The 24,903-nt window shown below is 44.3% G+C and overlaps 1 protein-coding gene across 1 annotated transcript; it reads right to left on the reverse strand.

Moving 5' to 3' along the window:
• Nucleotides 1-5,775: 5,775 nt before the first annotated feature.
• On the reverse strand, nucleotides 5,776-23,955 carry E2F6 (E2F transcription factor 6). The gene is made up of 7 exons (XM_074341679.1): nucleotides 23,581-23,955; nucleotides 16,500-16,554; nucleotides 13,570-13,786; nucleotides 11,781-11,937; nucleotides 10,617-10,730; nucleotides 8,090-8,231; nucleotides 5,776-7,768 (listed from the first exon to the last, which is right to left on the reverse strand). The coding sequence occupies exons 1-7, from the start codon at nucleotides 23,686-23,688 to the stop codon at nucleotides 7,719-7,721; spliced, it is 843 nt and encodes a 280-aa protein (XP_074197780.1). The 5' UTR covers nucleotides 23,689-23,955; the 3' UTR covers nucleotides 5,776-7,718.
• Nucleotides 23,956-24,903: the final 948 nt, after the last annotated feature.

The following is a 24,903-nucleotide window of genomic DNA, read 5'->3' on the forward strand; positions in this document are numbered from 1 at the left end:
CCAGTGCACTCCCCTCGGCGGCTGCTCCTGAGACTGGCCGGGCCAGGAGGGCCATGTGCACACTGTAAACAAGACTGAGAAAGCCCTGGGGGTGCTCAGAAGTCTGCACACCATGAGGCTGCTGCCTCTCCCTGGCAGGACTGCAAGTATAGCCACGGGAGGGGCTCAGCGTACAGAGTAAAGACAAGCCCTCGGGGACGGAACAGTCACCGCAGAGTGTGTTCGTTAACCACAAAACCGGCTCCAACCTATCCACCTCTTGGGCATAATGTTCCATACGAAATGGGCTTAACGGAACTGATACAGGGGTAAGGACAGCTAAGCTCTTCTGACACTTAGTCCCGAAGACGGACAGCACTGGGGCTACATTAGGAAATTAACAGCAAATGTGTTACCATTTCTCACTTTCTTAATGGAACATAAAATCCGTGAATCAGTATCTCTTTCTCTAGGAACTCATTTGGCTGCGGCTGGAGCTTTCGCTGCAACAGCGATCTGTTCACAGATGGCCAAATGGTATGGATAACTTGACCCATCACTTGCTAGCACACGGTCAGACAAGCATCTTTAAAAGCAGCAAAGTGCCCCCCACCCCCACCATGTAAGGAGTCCTTCTGATGGATTTTTTAAAATGTTACTTTATTTTTATTTTGGGGGGGGGGGAGGTAATTAGATTTATTTACTCTTTTAGAGGAGGTACTGGGGATTGAACTGAGCTTCCACTGAGCTTCCACTGAGCTATACCCTCCCTCCACCTCCAATGAATCGATAAAGGCTCAAAGAATAAATACCCATTTAGGCACAGCCTCAAAACAGAATTCAGATTAGCCTCATTTCTATTAGATTTTTAAAATTTATCGAATACTTACACAGTACTTACCATGTGCCAGCCTTTTATATTAAAAATACTTCAAAGGTAAGTACTTAGAAATATTAACTCATTTAGTCCTCGTATAACAAGCCTATGCACTGGATTGCTTCTTCGGACACAGAGTAGTTGCATCTCCTTTTTACCTTCCCAAGCCAGTCCCCATCAAGTACTAGAGCCAAACCATGAACCCGGCCTAAACAAACACTTGTGTTCCAGAGCAATTCCAAGTCACTCTTTGAAATTTAATCAAAGCGCGTAAAAGCAAAACCTCCTAGTCAGTAACTTCAATGTAACCTATACACTTTCTAAAATGGCTGAAGCAGAAAATAAAAATAATCTTGTTTCCTTGCCACTAACTTGTCTCTTCAAGGCCCCTCCACAACCAGGAGGGAAAAACCTGAATGCTCATTTTAAGCCAGATACCCTGTTTCCCCCCTCACACCGACCACTTTAGTGGGTAATAGCCCTGAGATCAGAGGGGTTAATTCAAGGACTTCTAGGCTTCTGCTATTAAGTGGAAGATCCAGGATTCAAGCCCCCTTCGTCCCTCTTTTTGAAGGCGGGGACCTTGCTTGTCTGTCTTTGCATACCCAGTACTTACACGATATGTAACGTACATTTGCTGAATGAATGAACGATCCCTGGTGCCGATTCTCACTAGGTGACTAACTCCGCAGTAATCTCTCTCAAATACGAATCTGACCTTACCGCTGACTGATAAAGACCACCACCCTGTATCTCACAGGCTGGAGAGTCTTGGAAACTCTATGACAACATTTTTCAAACTGCAGCTTGTGAGTGATTAGGCCTTTACCATTGTTTAAAATAAAAAATGAAATGGAATCCACAGAAGAGTGTATTGCAAGGTGGTGAGTGTTGTCTGGGAAACATTTGTGTGCATGCTGATGTTTAAAATGTCGTCCTCGCCACAGGTTGTAGGCGAACTTTGAAAGCCGCGTTTGCAGCACCGAGTCCCTCACAGCCCTTTGACCTCTCTTTGCTTTTATACGTATTATTTCTTCATCTAGAACATTCTTCTCCTTGCCCTGCGTGGGGACCTCTGGCCATCCTTGTGCGCCGGTCTTCCTAGTGCTGTGGGTAAAGGCAGGGAACGTGCCATGTTTGTTTCCATCTTTCAGATGCCTGTAGCAGCTTGTCCACAGAGAGGACTCAGGAACACTCACTCTTGTGCACCTCTGCCTGCAGTCCATCTTCACTGGGCATCAGTTTATTACTTAATGTCTTGTAATTTCCCATATTGCCACAGTCGGCTGTTAAAAGCAACCTAATTCCTCTATGACGAAAGCTTAAAAATAATGAAAGGTTTGAAGACAACTCACATCCACTGAGTGTGACTCTTAGATTTGTCTTGAAGGAGGTGAGCCCCATGTAACACACTAGTGATGTCATCTGCTTTTTGTTTTCCCTGCTCCCAGTACGGACACAACCCCACTTAAATCAAGAAAGCCATCAGGGGCAGATTTTAGAAAATCCATGCACTTTCCAGTGGAAAGAAACTGTGATGGGGGAGGGTAGAGCTCAGTGGTAAAGTGTGCGCTTAGCATGCACTGGGTCCTGGGTTCAATACCCAGTACCTCCATCAAAACCAACCAACCAACCAACCTAATCCCGCCTACCCCTGCTAAAGAAAAAGAAAATAGGGAAGGGAAATTTTTAAAAAAGGAAAGAAACCATGACTTATCGAAAAGAGGCTGATCGACCCTGCCTGAAGGAATAAAGCAGAAAAAAAAGATGAGTAAAACTTACACTTCGGAATTCAAATAGAATTTCTCTTCTTAGAAATAAATTGATTACGGGCAACAAAAGCTAGTATGAGGAAAAAACAAGCCTCATACAATTCTGGTTAAACCTGAAAGCAGTGTTTCCCCCATCAATTTCACTTACGTTCTTTATTTTTCATTACAACGGCTGCCTTTGGGGACAGTTACATTAAGTTCTGGAAGAAATGTGCAGAGGAGCTCAGTCACCCATCTGCCGTAGGGTGGATGGGTTTCTCTTCTTTCCGCCTACACAGCACCTACGCTTCATTATGCAAATGCTGCAGAAGTGCTGGGGAGCGCTTTCCAGCCCAGCGGCATAACTGGATTCGTGAGCGGAGGGGTTCCGTGTCGGAACACGTTCATTTTGAAGACCGGTGTGCTGCATTCTTGGCCCCAAATTTCAGGGCAGTGTAAACAGTTGAAGTGGCCACCTTTGTAGATAGGACTCTCCAGGTTTTAAAAAGGCTGTAAGGTTCTCCCTTCTCCCACTAGAGTTTCAGGCTCCACAGGGAGAACTAGGTACCTGCTTTCCTCACAGCTCGTGTCCTGGCAAAAGACCAAAGAGAAGGTAAGGTAACCTTGGGGAGGAGAGCCATCAATCACTGCAGCAAATCCTTGTCCCAGTCACAGGGAAGGAGGGGGAGACGAGGAAGATGACGGCTCCCAGGGAGGCTGGTTTGCATTTATGCAGTTCAAACTGTTTCATATCACACACCGTCTGAACACAAAGTCCTAAGAAACAACCCGTATCTCGGCCATCAATGTGGACTTGGGGTCTTCTGGGACTCAGGAATCAATCACAGACAATGAGAACCACAGTGAACCCCTGAACAGTGTGGGGCTGGGAGGCGCCCACCAGGTGCAGGCGAAAATCCACATGTAATTTTATAATCTGCCCTCCTACTCATGCCTACCCTCCGTCTGTGGGTTCCGCATCTGCAGGCTCAACCAATCTCTGATCGTGTGATCCTATAGCATTTACTGGAAAAAATCCACATATAACTGGACTCGCGCAGTTCAAACCTGTGTTATTCAAGGGTCAGTTGCACAACGGAGTTTTACAATTAGCCTACGGATATGAAATTAGGGTGATTCATCTAATGTCACAGTGAGCCAAGAGCAGAGCGGGGGCCGCCACATCATGGGGCTGTTGTTGAGGGAAAGCAGTGCCAGTGTTTCCTCTCTCAGATCCAAGCCCACCTTCCTATTCAATGCTGTCCCACTGGGGCTGGGCTCTGCAAACTACACGGCCTGCACTCCCCTGCTGGCTGGGTTCTGAGAAGCAGGCCGTGGTAGAATGGGGGGCAGGAGGAGAGAAGAGACTTTCTTCCTTTTTCTAGCTCCTGTCAGCATCCCTGCGGCTACAGAGGACCACCAGGGCTCGTTTCCAGATTCCTTCGGTAGCCCCAGCACCAGCCATGGTGTCCCCTGAGAAATACCAGCACTAGTGGCTGGAACCTGTTAGCGGTCTGCACGCCAGCATGTTACACCCCAGTCAACCACTCTCCTTCCCCACCAGAGCACTGGTGCGGTGTCTCCTCCGGAGACGTGAGGACCTCTCCTCTGGGCTCGCAGGTTATGGTAACCCTACTTTATCCTGCGGTGGTAGCTGCTTCCTGAATTACTGAGATCTGCTACCTCAGTGCCCCTTTTTGCTAAATCAGCTTGTATTAACTCACCTCTGATGTAACACCCACCATGGTTTTCCTACTGGACCCTGTCTGACACAGTACTTGTTACTGAGTGAGTAACTGCCTCACACTGCCTTTGACACACACGTCTTACGAAAACATCTAATGCATCTGCTACTTCCTGCTCCCCAGATCCAGTGCCGTGGACCAGCGTGAGGTTCTGAGGGGTGTGAAGACCACCACGCTCTCTGCAGACTAGACCAGGACGAGCACAGGAAAGTGCTCAGGGCTAGAATACACTGCTGGCTCCCTGGCAGAACTTCTTTCTTCCCAAGTTACTCCGTTTAGATTTTGGTATGTAAAAACTAGCGTGAATTCATTTCACCAACAGGAATGGGATCTGCAAATTTATCTTTGACGCCAATGCTGTTCTCCAGCAGCATCTGCTTGACTGGAAGCAAGTGGAGGAACCTGAAAACTGTAAGTTCTCCACTAGATGGCAACCACTACGCAAATTCGCGTCAGACTCCCATCACGCTAGCAGCCAACAGACGGATCAACACATTTTGCTGATCGTAAGCAACCGACAACAGCTGGGAATGTGCCAAAGGTCTGACACTGGTTTGCTGTGAGGCTGTTTCGAGTCATTCACTGACTTGTGGCAGAGACGGCTAGTTGTCCCCAAACATACTGGTTAGCGTCGGCTTGGTGATGCTGCAGTAACAAACTAACTCCAAACAGATCCCAGTGATCTGACACATTCCATGTCGCACGCAGGTTGGCAGGGCAATTCCACGCAGTCTGCGGGGGATCCAGGCTGACGGAGGCTCCAGGATCCTGGGGATGTTTCAGCTGGAACCTGTGCTTTCCTCGGTTGCTGGAGGCTGGAGCAGTAAGCCGATTTTATTTCTTAAAATAAGACAAGGGTGAAGTCGGCCACACTGATTGACTTTCTTTCACAGGTGTTTCCTCTGTGGCATGCAATGCAGTTTGATGGCATTTCACCCACAGGAGAACTTTTCAAAGCTGACGTCAAGCCTCTCGAGCTCTGCCGCTGCTTGTCAACTGGGTTTACGTCTTCTTCTCCACCTTGTGCTGTCACTTCAGCAGCTTTATGAGTAGACTCCAACTCAAAGAAACCACTTTCTTTTGCTCATTAGTAAGAAACAACCCCCCGGTCATTCAAGTTTTATATTTATGACAAATAAAACGATAATGAAAAAGTTTGAAATATTGCGAGAATTACCAAAACCTGATACAGAGATGTGAAATGAGCAAATGCTACTGGAAAACTAGTGCCTGTGGACTTGCTGGACACAGGGTGGCCACAAACTTTCAATTAAAAAAGAAACCAGTATCTGCGAAGCAGTATAAAAACGTACACAGAGAGATGGGCAGAGGGTTCAGGACAGAGTGGGAGGAAGAGCCTGGAAGTGAGTTCTGGCCATGCTTCCTCTAGCAGTTGTGCAAAGAAGAGACCAGACACCAGAAGTCGGAGCGATGGAGAGCATCTTCATTTATAGAACACGTCTACAGTTTACAAAGGACTGTCGCTTACATGATCTCATGTTACTCTCAGAACAATCTGCGAAGTGGAACATTTGTCACATTTCACAAGTGAGGAACTGCTGCTCTGAGACGCCGCTGTCACCTGTGGAAAGGCACTACCTTCTCTAGTCGTTTCTCCCCTCCTCTCACTCTTCCTTCTCAGGAAAGCCTTTTCTCCTGTATTTCCCCTTAAAATACTTGTCATCGGTCCTCTCCTGTTCTCCTGCTGGACCCTCTCATCAGGCGACCTCATCGACCCCCAGGTTTCAGCCACTGCAGATAAACCAACATCTGCCAAGTCTGCGGTGCGGAGCTGGGGCAGCCCGGGGAGCACCTGACCTACGTCCGGTCACACAGCTTCTGCCTGAGCTCTGACGTTCACCACGTGTGCCTGAGATGAGGCGCACGACGGGCGGTCCCCGGCTCACAGAAGCAGCCGACAGGGACGGTGAGGAGGGAGGAGGCTGGTGCTCAGCGGAGGGATAGGCCTGGCGAAAGCCACTGGAGCTCAAGGGTATGCAAATCCTAAATTCTCAGCATTATTTTTCTATATTTTGATTTTTGATTCCCATGCTAACTCTTTTTATACGTGGTCTTAATTTCAAGTTGCTTCAATTCTTTCTTTGAAAGCAAGAGAAGTTTAAAATATGAATCTGAATGACACAAGAACCTTGTATGGTAGACAAGCCAAGTATTATTATTAATTTTACAATTCACTCACGCACCCAAGCACTCACTCACTGATTTGTTCAAATGTTTACTGAGCACTTTTTATGTGCCAGGGATGGTGCAAGGCGTTGGGTTTAACAATGATTAAGACAATCCCCCAAGGAGCTCACAGTCTAATGGTAAACTACTGAGTTACTGAGGCACAGTGGTAAATGACTTACCCGTGAGGTAGAAAGAGCTAGGTACTCAGAAATGTGGGACAAGAGCGGGAGAGAGGGTAGGGGACAACTAGCACGTCGTGAGGAAACCCCTCTGACTGAAGGGCAAGGCTGCTTACAGAAACAGATCACAAAATCTGCTTGCAAAAAAGGTTAAAATACTTTGCAGTTTTTACCATGATTGAATTCATGTCTTGCAAGGAATTAAGTCATGACGTGATGGCAGTTCTACACTTGCCCCCAAAGCTTGGAGCGTGCCACCAGTCTGCTCAGACACGATGGCTCTGTAGGGAGCTTGAAGTCCAATTTTAGCACTGGGAACCTCACTGAAATGCTTTAATTAAATCCATGAACTTCAAATGTGTAGCATATTTATGATACTTCTACATGTAGAAGTTAGGAAAAAACTTGCCTCTAACCCTCATTCAGAGGATTCTAATAAGTTATAGATACCACAGAAGTTAGAGAATATGTCTGCTACTTTCCATATATACATTATTTCGGCTGTACAAGGGTGAAAAGTTTCACTCAGACATATTTCATAAGTCATCTAAACATTATACAAATATATACAAAGACATCATGTCCAGAGTGTGTGTACACCATCCATTGCAGACATGAACCCGTGTAAGGCAATTTCTCTCAAGATAACAACACATGATCCGTGCAGGAAAGGGCAGAGTCCACGAAGAACTGTCCATCCAGCCTGCCTGTCTTTCAGTGATAATTTTTTGTGATTCAGTAATTTCAGGAGGCAAGATGTCTATTTCACTGACAAAAAGCAGTGAATAATTATAAAAAGAGTTGTTTTCAAATGCAGAAACCATAATCATCCAGTAATCTAAGTAGTGAACTATTCAAAGGTACTACTGGCCTGACTGCTGCTACTGAGAATGAGAAACGTCAGGGATGATTTATTGCTCTGAGAATCACATCTGAAGTAGAATTCATCCACGCAGAATGTTCCAATAGGACCCAGCACACCAATCCTCAGACGCCATCAGTTGCTCACTTCAAGCAATTCTTCATTTTGCTGTGGAGGATTTTCTTCTGAAAAATAAACCCGAGAGAAACCCTCCTATGTGAAGGTCTGAAAGGCAGGTAACAGAACACACAGCCCAAGTGCTTAAGGAAACCGGAAGACCTGAGTCAGGAACCATAATCTTATGTTAATGGCCTAAGCCTCAAGTTTTCAGTCTCCCAAGAGTAAACCAGAACTCAAACATATACCTGGAAGGACCATCAGAGGACACAGACAGCTAGGAAGAGTAAAAATATCTATAAGGCCGTAACAGTCATTTATAAAACTATATATATTTTAAAAATCATTAGAATCCTAGATTTTCCTAGTCACAAAACTGGTGCACTTACCTTTATTAGGGTGTTCTGGATGTTTGCTTTTAGATGAGAAGGTACCATCTGACCGTTTATTACTTGAGTGACCCTGCTCCACTTCACATAAATAAACATCAATGGGCCCCTTGGTGCTCCTTATGTGCACTGTGATGGAATCCTAGCAAACGACGCATGAAACACCGAGACGAATGAGAAAATTCATTCATTATAGTTTTTCACTTACTAGAACTGCAAATATTTCAAGGAACACTTCTGGAAATTTTAATTTAGGTAGTTTCCTTTCCATCACGTATTTGAGAAAATCATACACTCAGTTAGCTTTAGTCACATGAAACCACTGGCCAACACACACAGTTAAACCAGCTACTTGGTCATACAGGGGAGGCTTCAGAGCCCAAAGGGGACCACCTCAGCACGCAGGAGCTCATCTGTCTCTCCTCAAGGAGTTGACCCCTTTAAGAAGTCTGAACTGGAGACTCCAAAATCAGTGTTCTGATGACAAAGAAATCTAAAACAGTCTGTCAACTCAAATGATAAGTGTGCTAAGATTTCAGACCACTGGAGAGGTACTGAGCTAAATGAAAGGATTATTCTTCCATCCACTTGAAAAAGAGGATGAAGCCATGACAAAATATACCTCTTGTAATTTAAAATGTTAAATCCAAAAGATACCAGGTAATCAGTTGCTTCTACTGAGAACTGTGCAAAATTCTTAGGGAACATTCAGTTATAGAGGACTCCTTTGTTGTTTTGACTGGGAGTGGCTTCAACTGCAAAGTCAAGTCTATTTCCTTCCCTCCCAGACGGTTAGGCCTGGGCTGGGTACCTGGCACCCCATGCCCTTCCTGCTCACTGTGACCTCACAGCAGAGGGTCTCTGGACCTCCAGTGTTATCACCCTTCCCGTAGCTTCCTGGTAGCAGGCAGATGGGCTGAAGAATACCTGTGCTCAGCTCCTAGATGGCCAGGCCAGGTCTGGTTTGAGGGGTACACCCTGCACAACTCAATACTTCTGAAGCAAGGAAACCAGTAAGCTGCTCAGAAGTGGCAGCTGAGGATCGCAGGGTCCATTAAGTCAGGGGTTGGCCAACGTCTTCTGGGCAGGGCGAGGTAGTAAATATTTTTGACTTTGCAGGTCACATCATCCCTCTCACAACTACACACCTTTGCCATTACAGAGCGAAAGCAGCCAGCGACAATATCTAAACAAACAGGCATGTGGCTGTGTCCCGATGCATTTATTTACAAAAGCCCAACAGGCTGCACTTGACCTGAAGGCCAGTCCATCCACCCCAGCACTAGATCCCCAGACCTCTCCCCACATCTCTGTGGAATCGGACTCTTTGTCCATCGCTCCCACTGACTTTCCCTACTGCTAAGAATGGCTGCCAAGAGGGCCCACGTTCCTCGGCTTTTAAATGGGACTCTAAGAGACATCTTGGGCCTGATCAAAGGCTCAGCAAGATTTGGCAATTACACCTGAAGCAGCTCACAGTACAGGGGGGAAAACAAAAACTCATCAGTCACTGCAGAAATGGACTACCATGCCCCAAAGTGAGGATGTGTTGAAAGACTAGTGATAAGTTACGGATGAATGTGACTATGTGAAATGTCCCATATTAAATATACATGTTACCTAGGAGACTTGGAATATACCCACATCTAAATAAAACAACTAGGAAGTATCACTAAGAAGACACAATTTGAGTGTGACTGGAGTAAAAGAAAGCCGTTCCTTTACCTACAGTACACTGACAAACAGCAACCGGGGTCTCACATGGACAGTGCTCTGCTGGGGATGAGAGGAAAGGCGGATGGTGAGAAATTGCTCTACTCTGAGGGAGGTTAAGTCCCTCTCACAATGAGGAGGACATCACCCTAGCACCGAGGGGCTGTCAGAACTTGACTTGCTCCAAGAACGGCCACATTACTTGGTTCTGGCTCCATCCTTACCAGGAACCCTTCTGATGTCAACTATCTTTCAATACAAACTTTCTTGCAAGGAAAAAGTGTGCTGAGCAGCTGGCAGCTAACAATATTTTCACTGACACAGCCATTTCACTTTTCATTTTAAATGTGTGACTCAGCATTCTCTTTTATTCATTAGTCTTTTATGAGTTGGGTGAGCGAGTTAATTCCCTAGAGCCCTGGCTGACACCAGATCTTACTTTTGGAACTCTAACACTGACGCCAATTCTTGGTGATCCCGCTAAGAGGCACTGAAATACAATGGTTAAGAACAAACCCAGAAGTCAAACGATCTGGGTTTGAATTCTGGTTCGGTCACTTACTGTGTCGTTGTGAGAGTTTATCAATCTTTCTGTGCTTCAGATTCCTCATCTTTAAGAGGATAATCATCATGACTACTACTCCATTTGTGGTGCTACTCAAAACAAATTAAAATGTGTAACAAGCCCCAACCAGCATCAGGCATGCAGCTAACGTGGACAGAGAGGTTATCGGGTTACTATGCCTGCAATAAAGCACAGCCTAAGCAGCTGGCCTGCTTCCCTCTTAAATCTTAAAAATGCAGGGCTACCTACTTCTCTGGGAGCTGGAACATCCAATCTGGTTTCTGCTGGAGCTTTAACTGCGATAACAATCTGTTCATGGAAGGCTTGAATGCTATGAATATCTTGATACGTCACATAAGCTAGTGTAAAAATCAGTCAAGGATCTCCAGGCAGAGTGGGGAGATAATTTATCTCATAACACATGAATGTGTGTAATTTTAGAATAGCTTCAGTTTTTATGGAATACAAACTCACGATTAAGGAAAGTAGTAAAAAAAATAATTTCGTGTATAATCCTCATTATTTCATCAACAATTCTTAAAATTTTATAAAGTTTCTTACAATATTTGTAACTCAAAGAATCTCTTTAAACTGTACTACTGTGGGTATGATGACACTTTCTGGAGAAAAATATTAATAAAGTCTGAACCATAAATATAATGCATGAAGGTATTCAAACCTCCCCACTCTCTTCCCTATTCACTGCTAGAGCTTACTATGAGAACCTTTGGGAAAAAATATTCAGAGTCTGATGAGAATCTTCTAAAATGTAAGGTGGAAAGAATCTGTAAAAAGTAGAAACAACTTAGAGAATCAGGTTTTCTGGACCATCGTGTATTCAGGGGATTTTCCTCACCCAAAATTACTTTCCATCTCACTACCTGAATTTTTTTCCTCTTATTTTATTGTGTTGCCTGAAATTTCACCAATTACGTGATTTACTGGGTTTCCCCAGCATTCTTTTTTGACTCCACAGACCTTTTGATTGGGTGTAGTAATAGCATTTATTTTCCTTCTAATAACTGTACTGTGGAAACAGGAGTTATGACTGGTGTGGAGATAATATGTAAATGTGAAGCATGGAACAGCTCAAAATCAGTGACACCTCAGAAAGATGCCACAGGGGAACAGGGCAGCCAAACAGTCTAGGAGACCCAGGAGGAGGTCAGCACCGAAGGCAAGTCTCCCACTCCAGTCCCGGGGACTCTGAGCTTAAGAAGAGCATCGACATTCGACCAGGCTTTGTGAATTAGGATGGCAGTTTAAGTACCATTTCTACAGCAGTTCATTCACTTCTAAAGGTCTAATTTTGTATCTTCAATATATTAATTAAATCCCTAAGCTGACCCTACTATTCAAAGAAACCTGCCATGGAAGGAGAAATTTTTTTAAAAGGCACAGAGTTAAAGGATATCTTTCATTTTCTTTGTCATCTGTCAACTCAAACAACTGCTGAGCACAATCCTTAATTAACTCATCCAGAGCATCTTCCATCGCTGACAAGTCAGAAAGCTCCTCCTGCAGCTTCTTCTGTTGGGGCATGGCTCCAAAATTGCTAAGATCAGATCCTCTTTAAAAGAAAAAGATCACCATCAATAACATCTAGGAGATCACAAAACAATACCAGTTAAGTCACTCACTGGAGCTTCTTCAAACATTTGCAGCAGGTGTTTCCCACAATGACAGAGAGAAATCAGGAACTGAACTCCACTCCTGTCCTCCCATTATTCTAGATGACCGTCGTTCCTTCTGGTTTTTGTCTCCAGTTCTATTCTCTTACATAGGGACTTTAAAAAACAAAACCAACTCTATAATCCTATGGAAATTAGCAGTAGCAGGCAAAGCTGAATGAAGTTGAATGAGCACTGGGCGAAGAGTCAATAACACCCAGTTTTATCCCCAGCTCTACTTCTTACAGCGTGACTTGACAAGCTACAATCTTTTAATCCCTTAGTTTTTACAGATGAAATACAAGGAGTATTGGCCAAATCATGGTTCCTCTGCTAAAATTGAGTCTTTATTTTTCCCTATTGTGTATTTTTTATCCAGTTCTATCTGAATATGATTATACAATTTTAAAAGATATATTTTCTTTATTACTATCTACCCCAATATGACATGACCTGAGTAACAACTGTTATTGTTTTCTTCAATCTTTACAGAAAATACAGAGGGAAAAGGCTGCTACTTTATCTTTCGCTTGCTAGTTCCCAAATTAGTGATTCAGAACATAATCTGATATTAACCCCTGAAGTGCTGTTTAATGTTATTTTGCAAACATTCTCAAATTACAATTCAATTTGCATTTCCGTACCATTGAAAAAATAACCTCCCTTATGAACCCCTTTCCTCTAACAGCTAAGTTAATTTTAGAGTCATTTTACAATCTTTGTTGGTAGAGTTTTCATTTGCCTGAAAGGTCTCTGGAACTATTATACCCTGAACTATTTCCTACTGATCCAAAATACTTGCCTATTGTAAGTACAACAGCCTTTTCCCTGTGTGCGTGCCCCCAGGCGCACGCGCACGCCTGCACACGCACACACCTGTATCTATGTCTACACCTCTACCATAAGGTCTCTGAGAGCCTTCCTAACTATACGCTGTCTTTAGCAATTGCCTTGTAGACATTAAGACTCCTTCTCTTTTTTCACATCCAGGGCACTGTGTTCCGAATGTCGTAACCAGAGGGTAGTTGTTAAGAAGTGAGACATCTGCCCTCTGCCAGCACTGAGTAACAGCCTCTGGGGAGGGAGGGAGGCCTCCAAGTGTTTGTTACACACTGTGCAAGAACCACTGTTTTACAGCCTTAACTATTTCCCAATGTCAACAATCAATTGAAACTAAGGAAATATTAAAAACAAAAACAAAAAACTCCTGTGCAGTCAGATTCCCCCGTCTTGTCTTGAAAAGTGAAACTCTTAAAACTAATCATGATTTCATTTAACTTTTCCATAATATTAGAATGATTTTCCATAATATTAGAATGAATGGTACCAATGATATTCTATTCTAAGCAGGAAAAAAATTATTTACATACCTTGTGGGACAATGTAAGACAATTTTATAGAATCCTTCTCTAACAAAAATTCGCATCTTTGTTTTAATAGTCAAAACACTGCTAGTATCTAATTTGTTTTAAGCATAGTATCATCACTTCATGAGAAGGGGAAAAAACACGGAAAGTCTGAAATCAGCTTACATCCATCGAATATGATTCTTAGACTTTTTTTCAACCAGATCGATTCCATCCAAGACATTGGTGATGTCATACACTCTTCGTTTCCGTACTCCCAGTTTTGTTGCAACCTTGTTTAAGTCAAGAATACCCCCAGGAGCAGATCTGACAAGATCCATAAATTTTCGAGTTAAATAAACCAGTGATACATCAAAACGAGGTCTCTTCACTTTTAGAGCTTCTGGGAAACAAAACAAAGACAACTTGTAAAATTTTAAATAGCATTTCTTTCTCAACTCATTGAAAAAAACCCATTTATTTCTTCTTGATCAGTAAGCATAGACACCTACAGAAATTCTACACAATGACTAAAATCATGGCTAATTTTTACGAGATAGATTTCTATAAAATAACAAATGTATTTCCACTCTACTTTTTATGGCTGCATAATATTTAACTGCATAGATTATCTGCAAATTTACCCCAATATAGGAAATTCAGAGTGTCTCCAATTTTACTACTTTTCACAATACTTTAATGAATCTCCTAGTAGCTAAATTTTGGTATGCATCTCTGTTCCCTTTAGATAAGTTCCAAAATGTGGAATTGTTGAGTAAAAGGGTCTTTTGAAGTGTACTGCTACACCTGCTGACAGAATGAAGATTCTATCAATTTTACGCAGTGGGTGAGGGCCTCATCTCACGCCCTTGCCAAAACTAAATATAATCATTCTTTTCATCTCTCCCAATTTGATACTAAATAAAAAGGTCTTATGGTTTAGTGTGCAGAGGAAATAATTCTACAGATAATTTAGTTGTCCTTTTGGGGTGGAGCATGTGATTACTCCTTAATTCAACTTTCAGAGCGCACCGCAGTCAGTATGCTTCAGAAGAAATACCCACCCTTACCCACAACCCCTGCAACACCATGTTCAGTTTAAAGACCACTCGTGGATAGTCCAAGAAACGAAAGTACGTATTTTAGAATATAAACATCTTCTCTGTGGAGACCACTCCTACACTTAAGATTAAATGGAATTAAATAGGAATTAAATTTTTTAAAAAATTCTAAGTAGAAGACAGTCACGATTGTACAACAAATCTTGGAAGACTACAAATGAGCGATTCTGATTTAAAAAACATTTACAAGTGAGCTCTGAATAACGCACGAGTTACCCTGTGTGTGATTCACAGTAGCCCCTGCACCTGCGGTTCCTCCAAATCTGCGGACTCAACCAGCCCTGGACTGCTTCGTACTGCAGTCTTTACCACTGAAAAATCCACATATAAGTGGACTGCAGTTTAAACTCGTGTTGTTCAAAGATCAACTATAATTACACTAAATTACTAACAAGGCATGGTCCTAAAAGTTCAGGATAAGCATATTCCTGTGTTAGTCATTTTATAAAGAACAGATATAAACTGAACACCTATAACATGACAGTTGCTAAAGGGATAAAAACATGAATAAAACAGTCTTCAAACTAAAGGAACTCCACATTCAATAGTCTAGCAGGAACCCTACGCAAAGCCCAGAGATGAGTGTGAGAGAGGACTTCAAAGTTACATGCGAAGATAAAACTCACGAGAGTGGAAACAGGGAAGGCCCCCTAGCAAGCGTGGCTGGGAACAGAGCACAGAAAGACTGGACAGGGTGGGGTTCTCGAGCACTCACGGGGACGAGGGGCTGAGCGAGGAGAGGAAACAACACAGCAGCCCATGAGGACACAGTGTATTCAGGGCTCCCACAGCGTGTACAGCGTTAGTAATGGGGAGGGTGCAGAGGGCTGGGGGGGAAGGCTGCAAAGTGAAGCAAGAAACAGCCTTCAAGGGCCTCGTCCTTCTGTCTGTCCATTCTCTCTTGCCTTGTTTCTTTTAAGGATATGAAGTGGGTTATGAATTTAATATAAACAAATAAAACCAAACAAATGAATCAGGATTTTTCCTATATGTAACAGAGCATCACTGAAGACTTCTAGGTTGAGTGATGTCATCACCGCGTATCTGTGTTAGAGAAACTACACTGGCAGCAGAATTAAGAGGTGAGGGGTGCCTGGCTCTGCGATCTCTTCTGTCTGGGAGGGAGTGAGCCTGCCCGAGGCAGGAGCCAAACACGTGGGTGAGGCTGTGGGCTGAAGTTGGAGGCTCGGGGCTGAATCCTGATGGAGCAAGTTACTTAACCTCTCTGAGCCTAAAACTAAGGCTTATCTATAAAACAGGACTAATAATCCCTACTGTATTTGAAGGTTGTGATAATCCATGCAAAGAGCCTAACACAAGGCCAAGCCCTGAACAAGCTCAATAAACATCAGACGTGACTGCGAGTGGGTGGTACGAGACAGACGAAGGAAACGCTTCCAGAGTAAAACTGACCAAACGTCGGGGCCAGATATGGGTGGGGCTGTGGCGGGGCAGAGAAGTGAAGGCTCATGTTAAGATGTGCAGTGGGCGTCTATGCACCATCTACCCACTGAGATTAGGAGCACATTAAGAGGAAATTGGGGTGGGGCCATTTATCGGGACAATTTCCAGAAAGATAAGGAACTAGAGCAACTAACATTCCATTTCCTGTAACGGGCTCTGAACACCGATCCACGGCAGGAGTAGAAGGAAAAATCAAAGGAAACCAGGAGGGCAGAAGAGCGTCCTCACGCTTGCTGCCTGAGAGGGCCTTCAGCCCTGCTGACGGCAACACGCGCTCTCACAGAATTCTGGGAAACATCCGCCAACACAGACCAGTCCACTCCAAAAGCGACACTTCCAAAGCAACAGAGAATAAACTGGCATTTGTGCATGTTAACAGCCCACAACCCCAGGAGTTTTCACTGAAATTTCAAGCCTTACATTTCAGTGTACAAATAATATTTTATTTAAGTTACTTACCAACTCATGTACATTTAAAATCACATGAAGTTCAAACTACAAAACCTAAAACCTATTCAGGAATCAACTTACTTCTCATGGACACATATTGTACATTATCTTCTAAATTAATCCTTATTTTTGATGGCTGAAAAAAAGAAGATACAGAAATTAATTAGTAATTTAAAATGCAAATGAACAGCAAAAGGCAAAAAAATGCAAACAAACAGCATTTTACCGGATAATAATAAAGGTTTTTTTTCTCACCCTGGGATAATAATTTGGGTGTAAGAAAACCAGTTCTTCTTCTAATACTCATGCTAACTGTAATCACATCTGACAAGGTTCACAGATTTGAATTTCTAATACTGCACGGTCCTCCATAAGTACAAAACAGTAGTTAAAGAAACAGGGGTGGGGGAGAAAGGAATGGGGGGGTGAATATGAGAATTTATTACTAACAGACACTAATTTATTGATTGCATCAGGTACTGAGGATAAAAATACAAAGACGATCAGGACACTGTCCCTGACTCTGGGAAGCGCAGAAGTCTAAGATACATCTAAACTAACAAATGGTCACCCCTTGCTAATTAAGTGTAAGTGGTTCCAAGAAATGTGCTCATAAACTTTCACAGGCAGCCTTGCATTCCCATGATAATTAATGTAAAATCAGCATTTTTAATAATAGAAAATAACGCACACTACGTAACTAGGAACTTTGGTATTAGATTAATTAAAAATCTCTCTTAAATCCTTCAGACAACCAGAAAATTAGTAGTAGCTCCACTATCAACGCTCACCATTTTACCAGTTATTTCGAGGCTGGGAAAGTTTATATAAACTGGTAGTAACATCTGCAATACATTTAGAAATTGTTTTTGCAAACAATAAAATCTTTAGATGAAGCTGTGTAAACAGAAACCCATATTAGCCTCGTGCGTAGAACAAAAGATAATGATGCCATGTTCCTCCAGACAAGCCCCGCGCAGGTTTAGTTCTTATGTAAGTGAAAAAACTGGTCCCAAACTGGCCGCAGCAGAAGTGGGAATGTGAACGCCGTAAGGCACCTGAGAGAAGAATCAGCAGTACCACGGATGTGCCCAGCGAGGAAATCAAAAGGGTTCACAGGGAAGGGGGATCCCTAGCTGAGCCTTGAAAGACAAGCCAGATTTTGCCCCAACCTGCGGGAGCCTGGGGGGGTGGGAAGGAAAAAAACAGGGCTCCTGGGGCAGCAAGTGAAATAAACAAAGATGTGAAAACAGAAATAGCCTGGGACCTTTTGAGAACCCACCTGAGGAGCCAGTGCGAAACCGACTTGATACTGAGGCTGAAGGGCAGGCTAGCACCTTGCCAACGCGGAAGACCGTGAAAGGAACGCTAAGGAGTCTGAACTTTACGCTGTAACCAGAGCAGAACCACCACAGATTTCTGAACAAGAGAATGACGAACTCAGGCTCGTGGGTTAGAGATCTAAGTGTGTTAGCAATGTGACAAAGAGACTGGAGGGTGGGGAAGCCTGAAGGCGAGGTGGGGAAGCCTGAAGGCGAGGTGAGCAGCTCCTTGCTTTTCAGTGACACAAATCCTTGACACAAGGATTCGTTTATCATTTATGACAAGATGACAGCACCTGTCAGCAAGTTAACCTGATAGGGAACAATTCCCCTGAAACAGAGCTCCACTGTGAAGTGAACTGAGTTGTTAGAATTTAAAGCAACATATAGGCTTCCTGGGTGCAAAACCCCAGTTGAGAATGCCCGTCTTGGGGGCAGGGGCTCTGCCTGGCTCTCTTTTGCACAGGGCTGACCACAGTGACTTGCAAATACAGTATCCAACAGTCAGCCACTGAAGGGCAGTCCTATTAAAGTCAAACATCAGACCAGTATGACCAACTGTCACTGCTACTTTTACATTCAACCCTTCTGCTAACACAGTATGAGACAGAGTTGAAATACTGTCTCAAGACTCTCAAACGACAAAAAATCCACCTTCATCACATTGGTTTGGAACACACAAACAAATACCGTAAATGTTACACATATTATGGTCGGTTCATGAGTTTTCTATTCGGTCCATGATCTGTTACTTATGTATCTGCAACATACTATTTTAATTACTACAATGTTAAAGTAAATTTTGCCATCACGTCAGTGCAGTCCTGACAACGCACACAGACAGGGTTAACAGAGCAGAGCCCACAGCGCTTTACTGCAAACAGGCTTCTGTTCTTAGCAGCAGAGCCAAGTTCTACACTCACAGTACTCAGCTGTAACAGGCTGCCTCCCTACCTGCTCTCCACATACTCTAGAAGGGCAGCTTTCCTGCTCAATACTCCTCCTTCTGGTCTCTTATCTAGACCGTTGCTATTCAGCTTGGCACAAGGATAATAAGACCTCAGTCATGCACAGTAACATGAGAAAGTATGACTTCCTTTCCCCCACATTCTTTGCTATAAACTACATATTGGCTATACTGAGATCTGTGGGAGAACAGATTCCAACAGCATCCATTCATTTTTTCCCCCTTTGAATATAAAAACACTATGCCTTTATCTTGGAGGAATCATAACAGTGTCACGCCCCTCGGGGCAGACATGCCAAAGGAAGATCATCTGAATCCTACAGATCTACAATCCTGGAGATTTCCAAAGTGCTTACAGCAATGACACGTTCATCTCATTTATATTCAGAATTGTTCTTGACTAGAGACTGGGTTCAGGACTACTAGGACTTCTTAAACTCTGGGAGATCCCAGCCCGTATCTGCAACACAGTGTAGGAATATAACTTTTTACTGCCCATTTTCCAAGCTATTGCAAAGATTAAATGACAGATTTTGTAAACTGTAAAAATCCTATGAAAGCACAAGAGACTATTTATTATTGTTTTCCTTCTTGAACTGGAACAGTGCCTGGCACATTCAGGCACTTGGTAAATATTTGTTAAACTAATGAACAGAGACTGAAATAGGACCTCATCGAAGATGACTTCAACTGACAAATAACAATGAGTGTTTACAGACACAGGGACGGGGGAAGACACCCTCCTGGGTACATTAATAAGGATCACTGAGAGACCATGAAGCCTCACTGCCTGTTTTCTAAATTCACCATCTGGATAGAGTCAGTCTGACAATCCTGGCAAGGCTTTCCAGCTTCTCTGACTTTGGTGAGTCACATTCAACAGGTGAGATTTTCGGGGAGTAAACGGGACTAGGCAGGACCTCCCTTTTGAAGTGGTTTAAAATCAGAATAAATGCTTCCTCATACAAAAGTTAGCGAGCGATCAAAAAAAAAAAAAAAAAAAGTAAATGAAATGCCACCCCTGCACATGGCCTGCCAGAACAGAACCCGGTACCTGGCGCTGGAGGGAGACGATGAGGCTCTCCCTCTGAGGGCACAGAGAGGAGGTGAGAAGAGGGGCCCCCACTTCAGGTGAGGAACGACGACGGTCCACCCAATGGGAGACTGATTGTGTGAACCCTTTTCAGGGACATCCATTTTTTAAAAATTTTGAAATAATCTCAGCCTTCAGAAAAGGTGCAGAAACCGTACCAACAATTACCACATACCCTTCACCCAAATCCCTCAAATGTTAATGTTTTGCATTTGCTTTATCATCTTTTTCTCTATACACACGTGCTTTTTTTTTTCCTCTGAATCATTCGAGTGTAAACTGCAGACCACTAAATAATTCAGTGTTTATCTCAAGGACAGTCTCTGACACAACCACAGTATAACTACCAAAAAGTCTGTTCAAGACTAAGCAGCCTTGATAAACAACAAGTTCATAACTGTATAGCACAAGGAATTATATTCAATATCTTGCAGTAACTTCTAATGAAAAAGAATCTGAAAACGAATACATGTATGTTCACACATGACTGAAGCATTGTGCTATACACCAGAAACTGACACATTGTAAACCGACTACACTTCAATAAAATACATGTACACAAAAATGGAAAAAAAAAAAAAAAAGACTAAGCAGTCTTGAAAAAGTCTGTCAGAAGAAATCTGGACTTCAAGGACACTGCCAGTAAAGGGTTCAAAAGGACAGGGGAACTTACAGAAACTTGAAGAAGGGGGATCCTTGTTATGCTAAGACAGAGCACTTAGCAACAGTATCAACTGCAGTTCTGAGGAAAGTCGATGTTAATGAACAGGGTAATCCTACCAAGGAGATTTCCAGGCAGCACTGAGGGCCTTTGCAGCTCGGCCCTTGCAGCTCATCATACAAGATGAGGGAGACTGAGGAAAGAACTGCTGAACAAAAGGAAGCCAGGATTTAGTGGCTTTAAAAATTCTCAGCCTCTCAAGAAGCTAAAAATTAAGAAATGACTTCTCAGAAAGACCAAATCAAAGGCAGACACCACAACCTAAAGATGAAGGTGTGGGTGTGACTACAGTTTTTGCTGGAGCCCTCAGGGATCAAAATGGCCCCTTGGAGAACTACTCAGTCACACAAAAGGCCCCAGAAGGAGAGTAAGAATGGACCTCGCAGATCTCTCGCTCTAACGACAGGGCCACGGGGAGCTACAGGGCCACAGGGAGCTGCAGGCACTGTCCCTCGGCCACCCCAGCAGAAGTCCAGGGTAGAGAAGAGTTGATCTTGAAGAAATCTATGGGTGGGACTTCCATCTACTGAGTGAACCACAAGCTTAACAGTAGTTTTTGAGAGAATTACATCAGCAAAACCACTGCCAGCTTGGACTAAAAGGGACAAAGACAGTTCAAACAGAGAAGAGGCCATTGGACACCCCAAATTCTGCTGACAGGCTGAAAAAAGCACTCACCTATGAATAGATATTATCTTTCATGAAAAAGACAGACTCAGATGGTGGCGCCAAGAGCCCAGGGGGAGACGTGGGAGCATGGAGAACTGTTCCCAAGCCTTGAGACCTAATTAAGAAATTTCTCACCCTCACCAGGCTGGATTTCAGAACTGCTCTGGGCCAGGTACTCCTCGGTGCCTCCCATTTCCTCTTTACGAACAGGACTGTCTACAGCAGTTATCCTCTGTGTCTTCCCCACTAGTGTATGCTGTGGCTGCGTGCTGGGTGTGTGTGTGGGGGGGGGGGGTCAGATAACTTGTCTTTTTAGTCTTACAGACCTAAAGATATGGAGGAACCATACTTGAAAGGCTGTACTTAAAGAATTACACCTGAGGAGCTTGAATTCTTATCTTATTCTCTGAGCATAAAATCTGTTATTGTGAGGCTCAAATTGCAAGAAATACACTTTAAAAAGACGATTACAGTTAGTCACTATGTGGCAAATATAAAAACTTGGAGGCAAGCCAAGTATCAGGAAAACTGGTTAAGAACACACTGCAACAATCCAAAACACAGACTGTGGCTAAAAGTGGCAAGTACTGGTGATTAACTTTAACTAGACAGAGAGGATGGAGAGGGTCAGTTTGAAAAAGAGAAAAGGCAAGGTTGATGCCCAGGACACTAGCTTGGGCAATGTGGTGGGTGTGGTGCCATTTACAGCAGGAGGAGACAGCAAGCTGTTGCTTGCTTAGGCAAGAAGATAATGAATTCGATTTTGGATATATGAGTTTGAAATCTAAGTAGAGATGTCCCAGTAGACAGTCAGAAAGCTATGAGCTGGATTTATAGGTTTGGGACTTACTATGACATGGTAACCAAAACTACCAGAGTGGGTAAGGATTTCTAAGACTTCAAGGGCTATATGTATCTTCTAATATTAAATACAAAATTAAGTAGTTTTTTCCATAGTAAGAGTTTAGAACTTTTAGCATGTTCTCAAAGATTAAGACCATCAATATAAATAGTAAGAGAAGTCATGACAGTGGTGCATGACATCTCACGTGAAGAAACTGTGAAGAAGGTAGAAGATCTGAGTAACATCAACATGGGAGGAAAGGGAAAGGAAGAGGAGTCTGCAAAGGAGAACAAAAGAAGCCAGATGAGCAGATGGAGAGCCGAGATTAGGTGTCCAAGGAGCTATTCCATGGTGAGAGTTTCCAACAAAAGTGAGTGGCCAATCATGTCAAAGCTACAGAAGATACATAGTGAAACATCCGCTGGAAGTGACAAGGTTGTTGGTGACCTTGGTAGGAAGTTTTAGAGCTCTGCTCAGGGCAGATGCCCACCGGCAGCAGGGCAAGGTGGTAACGACAGGAGAGCAAGTAGACCCATGAGTGCAAACAATTTTTTCAAAAAGTTTGGCTGTGAAGGGGGAGCGATACCATAGATGGAAGGGCATACGGAAGGAATTAAGGGAGGGATCTTTCAAGATGGAAAAGGATTTAGGATGTGGTTTAAGTAGTCGAGAATTTACCATCCGGAGTCAGATCCTGTGAGGTTAAATCCAGGCTTTTCTACTTACTAGCTAAATACAGGGAAGCCACTTAACATCTCCAAGTCTATTTTGGTAATTATAAAACAAGAATAACCCCCTAGGACTGCCCTGCAGAACTAAAGGAGATAATGCTCATAAACTATTTTTGAGCACCGAATCTTCTTGGTGTCTGGGCACACTGACTCCAGGAAATGTTTAGTTACTAGTAATCAGAAAGAAACCAGCAGAGAAATTGATAATGGCGGGAGAATGGAAAATGATGGTTCATCGAGGGTCCTGAGGATTAAGGAAAATCTACTGTCCAGAACAACAGACAAAATTAAACCTTTTTGCAGGGAGTCCAAACTCTCTACCATTTTCTCTGTCAAACAGGATGGAAGATAATTTGCTGAACGGGGAGGCTCTGGATGGGAAATGTGAGGTGTGGACAAGTTTTAAGTGGCTGAAGTAGGAGAGCGGGAGAGGAGGCTGAAGAGAAGAACAATTGAGAGATAGCTTGCAGAGATAGTGAGAAATGGAAAAGCATGATTATCTCAGGCAAAGTTGAGAAATTTTCTCCTACACTGCTCCGTAGCCGTGGTAAAAGCCAGGGAGGCTGACAACATATTTGCAAGCAGATGCTGAAGGGAGAAGAGTTTAAGCGAGAAGAGTTTAAGCAGGTGGCCGGTCTGGTTCACAGGACGTGATGGGGCAGTGCGAGAGCCGGGGAGACCGAGGAGCAGCCCCGGGCCCAGCCCCGGGGAGGTCACGACCGAGGCGACTGCCAGTCCAGCCTCTCCGCGGGCAGGGTACCTCCACCTCCACCCGACGGCCCCGCGCTGGAACACACGCCGTCCCCGGAGCTTACCAGCAGCCCCTCCACGTTGATGGGGTCCCGGCACCGGCGGCGAACCGTCTCCTCCGCCGGGTCCACGAGCACGCTGGGCAGCTTCCGCACCGGCCGCTGCTGACTCATGCTGCCCAGCCGGCCGCCCCTCGCCCTCGCACCCCGCGAGCTCTCCCGCCTTCTCCCGCTCGGGTCGGGCGCCGCCCCCAACACACCGGGTCCCGGGGGCCAAGCACGAACCGGGTCCCTGGCCTGATCGGAGGCGCCGCCTGGCTAGGCCGGCCTGCAGAGGGACGCGCCGCTGCCCCCGCGACCCCGGGAGCAAGAACGCAGGCGGGAGGCGAGCTAGGTGACCCGCGGACCACAGGACGCCAGGCCCGCCATCTTCCCGCATGCGCAGTGCGCCGCCCCCAGTGCGCATGCCCGCGGCGGCCGGCGCGCTCCCACGTACTGATCGGCTCCTGGAGGCCGGAGCTCCGGAAATCCCGGGGACGGAATTCACGGAGAGGATGGCGAAGGAAAAGGAAGACGTGGAGCAAAATTCCAGGCACAGGGAACGGGGCGAGAGAAAAGAGGTAGCCCGGACAACGCAATAGTCGCCTCGGAATTCTTGACACTAACGACACTAATAACTGAAAATTCTGAGCCTGCAGGGATGTTAATTTACTCTTGAGCTCCCTCGGCCCATCTCAGGTACTTGCCCAGTGTTGATGCTTAGTAAATGCTGGTAACCAAACCGTCGTGAAATTTTTTAGTTCTCTGCATCTTTCTTTCTTTCCCTTTTTCTCCTTCCTCTTTTCATATGAGAAATAAATTATTGATTCCCTATTGTGTTAGATATCATGGCGGGGACAGGAGATATTCGTTTGAATTTGGCACGGACTCAACCTCAAATTCCGGTGGAAAAGACAGATAAATCAACGGAACATTTAAAGCGGGAGCCAGAATGTGTGTTTTCAGATCCTGGCTCCTCCTATTTGGAAGTTTACCAGACCTTAAGCAAGCTAGTTAATCGCTCTGTGCTTCAGTTTCCTCGTCTGTTAAATGGGATCAATGCCAGTACTTGCCTCATAAGGTTGTTGTGAGGAATGAATGAATGAATGAATGAATGAAGACTACTTAGAACCGGGAATAGCACGTTTGATATAAAAAAGCGATACCATGTGGTAAGTACAGAGTGGAAGGCAGCAACTGAGCTGTGATAGTTAGAACCAGGGGCTTCTAGGCAGCCCGAGGTGAGGCAGGGAAGGCTCCCAGAAGAAGGTGGATGCCCACTAGACTGTAAACTTCTTGAGGTCAGAAGCATTCCTTAATCTTTATATCTCTGGCATCTAGCACAGTTCC

Source organism: Camelus bactrianus, chromosome 15 (assembly GCF_048773025.1).
Source record: "Camelus bactrianus isolate YW-2024 breed Bactrian camel chromosome 15, ASM4877302v1, whole genome shotgun sequence".
NCBI lineage: Eukaryota > Metazoa > Chordata > Mammalia > Artiodactyla > Camelidae > Camelus > Camelus bactrianus.

Coding starts and splice junctions, on each gene's coding strand:
- E2F6 (XM_074341679.1), bottom strand. CDS start 23,688: ATGAGTCAGCAGCGGCCGGTGCGGAAGCTGCCCAGCGTGCTCGTGGAC. Junction 16,555..23,580: donor TCAACGTGGAGGGGCTGCTG/GTAAGCTCCGGG, acceptor TCTTTTTTTCAG/CCATCAAAAATAAGGATTAA. Junction 10,731..11,780: donor ATGACAAAGAAAATGAAAGA/TATCCTTTAACT, acceptor CTGATTTTTACA/CTAGCTTATGTGACGTATCA.